The sequence below is a fragment of the Ursus arctos genome, unplaced genomic scaffold (genome assembly GCF_023065955.2).
Source record: "Ursus arctos isolate Adak ecotype North America unplaced genomic scaffold, UrsArc2.0 scaffold_21, whole genome shotgun sequence".
NCBI classification, from domain to species: domain Eukaryota; kingdom Metazoa; phylum Chordata; class Mammalia; order Carnivora; family Ursidae; genus Ursus; species Ursus arctos.
In genome coordinates this window covers 50,471,558-50,480,768 of record NW_026622886.1, presented here as the reverse complement: position 1 = coordinate 50,480,768, position 9,211 = coordinate 50,471,558, and the positions used below count along the sequence as shown (strand labels likewise).

General features: G+C 56.3%; 2 protein-coding genes across 2 annotated transcripts; both read left to right on the top strand.

Annotated features, from left to right (window-relative positions):
- Positions 1-426: 426 nt before the first annotated feature.
- On the top strand, positions 427-4,294 carry BLOC1S1 (biogenesis of lysosomal organelles complex 1 subunit 1). Its single transcript, XM_026500330.3, has 4 exons — positions 427-609; positions 1,392-1,464; positions 3,516-3,648; positions 4,098-4,294. Exons 1-4 carry the CDS (start codon positions 549-551, stop codon positions 4,206-4,208), a joined length of 378 nt encoding a protein of 125 aa, XP_026356115.1. The 5' UTR covers positions 427-548; the 3' UTR covers positions 4,209-4,294.
- Positions 4,295-4,400: 106 nt separating this feature from the next.
- RDH5 (retinol dehydrogenase 5) lies at positions 4,401-9,211 on the top strand. The gene is made up of 5 exons (XM_026500328.3): positions 4,401-5,156; positions 5,663-6,009; positions 6,141-6,399; positions 8,175-8,338; positions 8,612-9,211. The coding sequence occupies exons 2-5, from the start codon at positions 5,700-5,702 to the stop codon at positions 8,833-8,835; spliced, it is 957 nt and encodes a 318-aa protein (XP_026356113.1). The 5' UTR covers positions 4,401-5,156; positions 5,663-5,699; the 3' UTR covers positions 8,836-9,211.

Below are 9,211 nucleotides of genomic sequence, written 5' to 3'. Positions count from 1 at the left end.
TCTCTGCAGTGATCACCCAGAGCTGAGGGATCTTGGCAGGGCGGTGAGAAGCGAAGGGGCTGGAAAAGAGAGGAAAGCATTGCCTCCCCTAGGGAGGGTGCTGGCAATCAATGGAGAACCGACCAGAGCTGCCAGGAGGGAAAGGCGAGGAAAGGAAAAGAATATCAATGAGTCCAGGGAGCCTCTGCTCCCCCAATAACGGAACAATGATGCACAACCGGCGGTACCGACCCTCCCGGGAGCCCTGAGATCCCAAGGAGACGATCAAAACGGGCTCGGCAAAATGGGTACTAAAGAAAACTTTCAACACTCACCAAAAAGGGAGCCCCCCAAAAAGACCAGAGCTCACTTTCCCCTAACCCTCTACCAATTCCTCGGTTCAAAGCCAAGATCTTCTATAACCTCCACCCCCTCCTTAAAAGGGGGCGGTCCTGGCCTCACGTGACATTGCAGTCACGTGACCCGGGCCCCGGGGGAGCCGCGGTGCGGGTTCCAGCTCCCGGAGTCGGAGGGGGCCGGGCGCGCCCAGCCCCCAGCCCGTTGCGACCATGCTGTCCCGGCTGCTGAAAGAACACCAGGCCAAGCAGAACGAGCGCAAGGAGCTGCAGGGTGAGCCGATCGTCCCGTCCACCGTTTTCTTTTCCGCCGCGGCCTAGCCTCAGCCCGGAGCCTGGACCTCGAGTAACGGCCTAGATCCAGGGAAGGACGCGGGCTGGTGGGCGTCGGGGAGGGGGTGGGGGCGCTCGTTTGGAAATCCCGTTCCCTAGCCAACGGGCTCTGGTCCCTGTGGCAACACTGCGCGCCCCCCCCTCCGGTAACGCCCCCCACGTCCCGTCTCCCCGCATCCTCGGCCCGCCCCTGCGCGTGGATCAGCGCTGTGCCGATTGGCCCAGGGCGCCTCTCGTCCCGATAGTGGGAAGGGACGCTCCTGAGGGAGGAGGGTGTTGGGGCCCGACTGAGAGGAGATTCTTGGAGGCCTGAAACCACGGAAATGGGGGTGGCGCCCTTCCAGGATCTGGCCTGAGAATCCGGGAGTTACCAATCCTCAAGCCAGGATAGTGGGAAAATAGTGCCGGGGTCTGGAGTCCCGGGCGCCGCCACTGACTCGTTAGCGTCCCTGGGCGAGTCGCTTCCGTTCCCAGGGTACCACTTAACTCACCTCTAAAATGAAAAGGCTTAGAAAAAACAATTTTTTTAATAAAAAAATTTAAAAACAATGAAATGAAAAGGCTTGCCTTATGTTTTGCAAGGTCCTTTTCAGCTCCGGCACTGTGAGATTAGTTGAGATGTTCCTGCAACTAGCGGGATAGTAATTAATGGGTGGCGACCCTCTAGCACCGCCCTTCAAAAAACCGAGTCTCCACTCCAATCCCTTTTCCCCCCATCCCCAGAGAAGAGGAGGCGAGAGGCTATCACTGCAGCGACCTGCCTGACAGAAGCTTTGGTGGATCACCTCAATGTGGGGTATGAACCTCTTCCCATCAACACCCCCCCCCCCAAGTTTAGGCATTGGCAAGGTCCAGCCCTCAGACTGCTGTTGAGGGGATGAGATGGTCCATTCATTCCCTCCCCTCCCCCAGCTTAACTTTATGGGGAGAGGCTTGAGTCAGCTCTGACCCCTAACGTTGCACAAGGAGCAGCAGCTGCAGTGGTTGGAGAAGCAGCCAGATTCCCCCCTCCCCACAATAACCTCACAACTTGATGCCATCTGCCACTTCCCTTCATCCCTCCAAGTCCAGCTGTCCCTTCAGCAGGAGGGAGAGCACCCTCCTTCACCAGAACTTGCCACCCTCTCCTTCTCTACCGCCCACCCTCTGGCAGGCCTGGGGAGCAGCTGGCAGGAAAGAGATGGCACAGCTGGTGAGAGGAAGGGCAGAACCTCGGCCAGGAGCTGTAGCAGAGCCAGGCCGGCCGGGCCCTTCCTTCTGGGTCTCCAGAGACCATCCCCTGCGCCAGTCCTATAGGAGGACTCCAGTAACAACCAGAGACTTGGGAAGGAGCAAAGAATACTGTCTCTTGACCCTGAGTGACCAGAAGAGTGCTGAGATGATGACTGGAAAAAAAGGGGCAGTATGATGCCTTCCACCCCAACAATAGCTTGGTTGTGAATCCAGAGACTTGAGTCACCCAAGTAAGCCATGCAGGGACTGTCATCTTCATTACTCATCTCTGGGGAGGACTGGGGGACAAGAAGGCTGTGGTTGGGGCCTCTGATCTCCCTCCCCTCCAGACCTCTCCCTTCAATCACTGTGGAAGCGGGAGGTCAACAGGAAGAAGTAGGATTTTAGGAACTGCCAGGGGACTGTCTTAAAGCATTGGGGGGCCCCCTGCTTTACTGTTTCAGCCTCTACGCTGCCCCTTACTATGGCCTAGCTATCTCCCAAAGAGAAAGGAGAGGGTCTGCCCCCTTTCCTCCCTCCCACGTTGGCACCACTTGGGCCGTGCTGTGAGATTGGCCCAGGCTTCTCCCTCTGCTCTTCCTTTGCTAGGGGCCACCCCTCTTCCAGCTTAGAGGACAGCTAAGCCAAAGCCAGATTAGAAAGGGTTTTGTGTTGCTGCCCACGGGTCCTCTCATTCCCTGGAAAGGAAAACAAAGGCTCAGTCTATCTCAGCCCCTGTCAGGTGTCCTTCCCATTCTCTCCACCCACCCCAACCCCTTGCCCCTCCAGCCCTCACAGATTCCAGTGGGGGGTGGGCCCCGGATGCGGAGTCTCCCAGATGACCTAGAGGTTTAGGATGGGAAGTCAAAGACTCACCAGCCAATGAGAGAGAACAGTTGTTGTGGGATGGGGAGATTGGGGGAAGGGGGGCAGGAGAGGGGGTTGGGGATTGCGACCTCATGGCGTTAATGGTAGCTGCAGCCAATCTTGATTGAGGAGAAAAGAAAAACTGCCTAGAGCAAAAGGAAGAAAAGGAGGGAGGGAGAGATTGTGTGTGTGTGTGTGTTTCCTTCATCTGTGTGGGCGAAAGGAGAAGGGTGGGGAGAGAGAGCCAAGAAGCAGCCCCTGGGATATCTTCTCTTGACCCTGAGCTCCTGGGGAGGGGGGCTGCTCTCCCATCCCACCCCAGATTCAGGGAGGGGCCCAATTTCCCTTCCCAGCTTCTTGCACAGATCCCTCGGCTTCCAAGCACAGCCGGATGTGTCCCTGCTGCTGGATTTTCCCAGCTTCTCTGGGCCCCCTTTACCCTCCCAGCTTCTTCCCCAGGGATATTCCCTCCAGGTTGATCCTCCCTTCTCTCACCCAGCTCTAGGAATTCCTTTGAGGGGTAGGAGATGGTAAATTCTCAGTCAGCTCCCAGCTAGGCTTTCCTGGGAATGCTGGGAGTGGGAGGAAGAAGCTGGTTCATTTGCATGAACGGTGGTCATTTGCAGCACGTCCAAGAATGGCCAAAATCATGAGGTTTTCCTCAGTCTGGCTGCTGGCTCCCCTCCCACCGTGGCAGTGGAATGTTAGTCCTGGAGACCACTCCCCACCAGCTGGGTCAGCTGATCTCATCCCTCTTTCAACCTCTAGTGTGGCCCAGGCCTACATGAACCAGAGAAAGCTGGACCATGAGGTGAAGACCCTACAGGTCCAGGCTGCCCAGTTTGCCAAGCAAACAGGCCAGTGGATCGGGATGGTGGAGAACTTCAATCAGGCACTCAAGGTGGGCCACACTCCCTACATCACTGGGACCCTGTTGACTGCCTCCATGCACGTCAGCTCAGGCCTCAGGTTAAAAAGGAGGTGGGGAGGGGTGCCTGGGTGGCTTAGTCAGTTAAGCATCTGCCTTTGGCGCGGGTCATGATCCCAGGGTGCTGGGATCGAGTCCCACATCGGGCTCTCTGCTCAGTGGGAAGCCTGCTGCTCTCCCTGCTTGTGCGCTCTCTCTGACAGATAAATAAATAAAATCTTTTTAAAAAAAAAAGGAAGTGGGGATGGTCCCAGAAATGCTGTCGATGGCCCCAGTGTCAGAGAGGCTAGAGAGAGAAAAGTAGTTGGTGGGTTCAAGCAAAGCCTTTTCTGGGGGATGGATGGAAAGTGCTCCCATCTGTCTCCATAGCACCACACTCTGTACACCCTGATTACCAGCCTCCCTCCTCCTCCCCTTCCCAGGAAATCGGGGATGTGGAGAACTGGGCGCGGAGCATCGAGCTGGACATGCGCACCATTGCCACCGCACTGGAATATGTGTACAAAGGGCAGCTGCAGTCTGCCCCCTCCTAGCCCCTCTTCCCTTCCCTCTACCCCGCCCCTCCTACCTCCCCCATGGGGGAAGCTGACAGGCCAAGAATAAAACACAAGCCTCCGTTTCTCTGTGGTATGTTTCAAAGAGCTATGAGCCCAGGACGGTGGGTAGGAGTAGATGATTCAAAGACCGTTTCCCTAAGTGACAGTTAGCTTTTGGGTAAAGGGTGGAGCCAGCATCCTCTTACTGCCCCACCCCTCTTTTCCTCTTCAGGCTGGTGCAGGTGCGTGCTGCGTAAGCAGAGGGCAGAAGTTGCCCACACCTCCACCCGGAAGGCTAGTGGGCCCTGCCCCAAGCTTCCTGACTCAGGACTTTGGTTTCCTGCAGAGGAGAAATACACCAGGGAGCAGGCTTGGTCCCGGCTCTGGCTCTCTGCCTCTCCACGTGCTCGTGGCCTCTCCCAGCCTGGTGCTAAGCAGTGTCATGAGTCCGGACCAGGTTGGAGATTAGTTCTTGGGCATGGGGGCGCTTTGGGGCTTGGAAGGAGGAGGAGGAGCGGCAGGTCCAGGATCACCAACAGAGAGGGGCAGCTGCCATCCTTGACATATCCCTCCTCCTGATCATCCGTGACAGAGGCGGTCAGGCACCCCAGCTGGAAAAGACAGCCAAGAAGGGGGCCTGGGCACGCCTGGCCTGTGCCAAGCCTTGGCTTCGACCACCGGGCTCCAGCTTCCCGGGCTCCTCCTCCCAGCCCCTCCCCCACCCCACCCACACACTTAATACTTCTGGGACCCAGGCCACCCGCTGCGGACTTTGGCATTAGCTGTAGCTAGTGTGGAGCCTGGAAAGACTGGGAGCAAAGTCTCTCAAACGAGCGAGACAAGGAGCTTCAGGCGTTGTGCCTCCTGCTAGCTTTGCCCCGAGGAGCTGAGCAGGGCACCGGGAGCTGGGCGCTCTGAGGGGCGCTCCTGGTATCACACGTGTTGGTAAGTCAAAGCCGTAAGCTTTTCAAGTGCTTCCTCACACATGATCCCCGTGGACCCTCCACAGCTGCCAGGTGGGCTGCGGTGGGCATTGGCCCCACTGGTAGAATAGAAAACAGGTTCGGAGACACTCAGCATCACACAGTAAGTTTGGGGCCAACAGGACGAAAGCGCAGGGCTCTTGGCCCTGTACGTGTTTCCAAAAATAAGGCCCAGTTTACACGCAGAGAATTCAGATGTCGCTGGCCTAGCAGGAGAGGGGAAAGCCAACCGGATTCCTCTGCTCCCGAGCCGGAGTCTGCACCCCGGCCCCGGCTCACCGGCTTTATTAAGGTAGCCACAGATACAGGGTCGGCCTGGGTCTTTGCTCTGCTTGCGTGAGCCAGAGTGTGCCAGTTACCTGCCAAGCAGATAATTTCTCAGTCTGCTCAGACCAGGCTTCCAGCTAGGGAGGCTCTCAGGGGCCAGGGTTTGAGACCAGAGTAAACGAGACAAGTTTTCCTGCCCAGCCTCGGCTGCCACCGGCAGGTCACTTGGGCTCTGGCCATGTGGCTGCCTCTGCTGCTGGGAGTCCTGCTCTGGGCGGCGCTGTGGTTGCTCAGGGACCACCAGAGCCTGCCCGCCAGCGACGCTTTCATCTTCATCACCGGCTGCGACTCAGGCTTCGGGCGGCTTTTGGCACTGAGACTGGACCAGAGAGGCTTCCGAGTCCTGGCCAGCTGCCTGACCCCCTCGGGGGCAGAGGACCTACAGCGGGTGGCCTCCTCCCGCCTCCACACCACCCTGCTGGATGTCACTGATCCCCAGAGTGTCCAGCGGGCAGCCAAGTGGGTGGAAACACACGTCGGGGAAGCAGGTGAGTAGCCACTAGGCCCACGGGCAGGCTGCTTGAAGTTGGAGGGACTGCGTGGGGAAGGAGCAGTGATCCGGGGAGAGAGTGCCGGAATGCCTTACCTACCCTGTGGTGTCTGTCTCCTCTCTCCACAGGGCTTTTTGGTCTGGTGAATAACGCTGGTGTGGCCGGGATCATCGGGCCCACACCGTGGCTCACACAGAATGATTTCCGTCGGGTGCTGAACGTGAATACACTGGGTCCCGTCGGCGTCACCCTCGCCCTGCTGCCACTGCTGCAGCGGGCCCGGGGCCGGGTGGTCAACGTCACCAGTGTTCTGGGTCGCCTGGCAGCCAATGGCGGGGGCTACTGTGTCTCCAAGTTTGGCCTGGAGGCCTTCTCTGACAGCCTGAGGTGAGGGGTGCCGAGCCCTGGGCTGCCCTGCAGAGATGATGAAAACACAGCATAGTGGGATCCTGAGGAGGAGACAGTTTAGGGCTCAACTTTGTGGGTTCGAACCCCAGCCTCCTGTCATGGGAGCTTCGTGACCTTGAGAGGTTACCTCTCTTTACCGCAGTTTATTCCTCATCTGTTAAATGAGGATGAGAAGACCTGCCTCATGGGTGCTGGGAGTGAAATGAGGTATGTGTAAGGCCCCCACAGAGCCTGGCACATAGACAATGCCCCAAGAAGTCTGCTAGCATTATTAGTAGGATTTTTTTTTTATTGGAGAGAGAGAGAGCATGCGCGCACACACAAGGGAGCAGAAGCAGAGGGAGGGGGAGAGGGAGAGGGAGAAGCAGGCTCCCCCCTGAGCAGGGAGCCCGATTGGGGCTCAGTCCCAGGATCCTGAGCCAAAGGCAGACGCTTAACTGAGCCACCCAGGCGCCCCTAGTATGATTAGTAGTAACTATTACTTGTGATGAGCTAGTACTTTACAGAACATTTTCTCCTTTATTTCTCCCAGCAACCCTCTAAGGGATAGGCATTAATATCTGCAGGGTAACATAACTAACCCAAGACCGCACAACTAGTTAGTGGAAGCACTGGGACTTACCCCAGGTCGGCTTGCCCCTCATCTTTCTGTTCTCCTGCCCTTCATCTTTAAACAGTAATGTTCGGGGCACCTGGGGGGCTCTTTCCGTTAAGCGTCTGCCTTCGGCTCAAGTCATGATCTCAGGGTCCTTGGATCGAGCCTCACGTTGGGCTCCCTGCTCAGAGGGAAGCCTGCTTCTCCCTCTGCCCCCGACTTGTGCTTGCTCTCTCTCTAATGCTCTCTCTCTCTCAAATAAATAAAATCTTTAAAAAAATTTTTTTAAATTAAACAATAATACTCAAAGTCCCATGAGAGCACAAAGGAGACTTGACAAGTACCACCCAGGCGGTCCCGAATTTGGAGCAGTACACGTGCCCCCAGCCAGCCCACTTTCTGTAGGAAGCCTGCCTTCGTCACCCTCACTCAGCAAAGAATTTCATATACTTTTTGTCCCTATCCCTTGGTCTTTTACTTTTCCAATCAGCATCATGGAACACATACTTTATACTTGGATTTCTGCATCCATGTCAAGGGGGGTTAGACGTGTCTCTGTAGTCTCAGCAAATACCAGTCTACACCCTTCATGTCCAGCACCCAGGACTCAACCCTGTGTTGTTTACTACCCTGTGGGGTAGTAAAAGATTATTTATTTGAGAGAGCACATGCGCATGCACGGGGGGGAGGGGCAGAGGGAGGAGAATCTCAAGTGGCCTCCACACTGCCACAAGGCTTGATCCCATGACCCCGAGATCACCACCCAAGCCAAAATCAAGAGTCGGATCCCCAACCGACTGAGCCACTCAGGTGCCCCTGGTGTTTACATTTTAAATAGTTACATTGTAAATGGTTATGTAAGTACCTACCTGAAATCATTAATTTTTAGGCCTGTGTTGCCAAAAATACTTATTGTCTGTCCCTTTAAGAAGAAGTTTACTGACCCCCCATTCTAGATCTTAGAGTACAAAGGAAAACAAATCTCGAAAATAACTGGCCCACCTGCCCCCTTCCCAGGACAGCAGGGATCCCTTTGACCTTCAGGACCCAGGTCCCCAGCCTGTGATAACTTTCCCATTTTAGCCCCCACACCCATGTCCCCAAGGGTCCCTTTCCTATAAAGGCAAGAACCCAGAAACCTCCCTCTATCCCCATCCAGGCGGGATGTGGCTCATTTTGGGGTCCGAGTCTCCATCGTGGAGCCTGGCTTCTTCCAGACCTCTGTGACAAATCTCAAGTGTTTGGAGGACACACTGCAGGAGTGCTGGGCACGGCTACCTCCCACCACACAGGCCCTCTATGGGGAGGCCTTCCTCACCAGATGTGAGTATCTGGGCCCACACAGGGGCATACGAAGGGAAAGGAGAGTGCCAGAAAGGCCCGTCCTATGGAGGAGGTCCTATGGGAGGAGGCGAGGGTGAATGGGACGCCACAGAACACCACCCAGGCCATGTGGAACCTTCCACTTGCCAAACTGCGGAGGGACCAAGGATCCCTCTGACCCCTGCTGGGGACCGCTCCAGAAGCCAGAAGATAGGGCCTGAGATGGGCTGGAGTGGGAAGGGACGTTGATTACAACCACCTCCTGGGATGCAGACTTGGAAGTGCAGCAGCGCGTCATGAACCTGATCAGTGACCCGGACCTGACCAAGGTGAGCAGGTGCCTGGAGCACGCCCTGACTGCTCGCCACCCGAGAACCCGGTACAGCCCAGGCTGGGACGCTAAGCTGCTCTGGCTGCCGGCCTCCTACCTGCCAGCCAGCCTGGTGGACGCTGTGCTCACCTGGGTCCTTCCCAAACCTGCCCAGGCGGTCTGCTGAATCCAGCCTTCCAGCAAGAGATTGTTTGTCCCCACCCTGATACTGCCTGAGGCCTGGCACGAAATAAGTGCTCAATAAATGTGTCTTGTTAAACAAACAAAACACTAGATGGGCAGAAATGAAGTTGCCCAGTGGGAGACTAACCCCATTTAAGTGCTAACCTCAGGGTGACTTAAAGCCCAGGGTCACTGGCCGGTTTAGTGCCTGCGAAACCACTAGCAGCAACTGGGCGCCACCCTCCACGCGCAGGCTGTATTGCATCTATCTATAGGTGCTCTTTGAAGCTGCACCTGGAATGGCCACCAGAGGGCACTGTTGGACATCGCCTTTATTTTCTACAAGGAGTAAAGTTGCAGTTCAGTGTTTAGAGTGCAAA

Bases quoted from the DNA above. Each gene is read 5' to 3' on its own strand.
- BLOC1S1 (XM_026500330.3), top strand. From the start codon at position 549: ATGCTGTCCCGGCTGCTGAAAGAACACCAGGCCAAGCAGAACGAGCGC. The intron at 610-1,391 runs GTGAGCCGATCG...CCCCATCCCCAG, and splicing joins CGAGCGCAAGGAGCTGCAGG to AGAAGAGGAGGCGAGAGGCT. The intron at 3,649-4,097 runs GTGGGCCACACT...TCCCCTTCCCAG, and splicing joins ACTTCAATCAGGCACTCAAG to GAAATCGGGGATGTGGAGAA.
- RDH5 (XM_026500328.3), top strand. From the start codon at position 5,700: ATGTGGCTGCCTCTGCTGCTGGGAGTCCTGCTCTGGGCGGCGCTGTGG. The intron at 6,010-6,140 runs GTGAGTAGCCAC...CTCTCTCCACAG, and splicing joins AACACACGTCGGGGAAGCAG to GGCTTTTTGGTCTGGTGAAT. The intron at 6,400-8,174 runs GTGAGGGGTGCC...ATCCCCATCCAG, and splicing joins GCCTTCTCTGACAGCCTGAG to GCGGGATGTGGCTCATTTTG.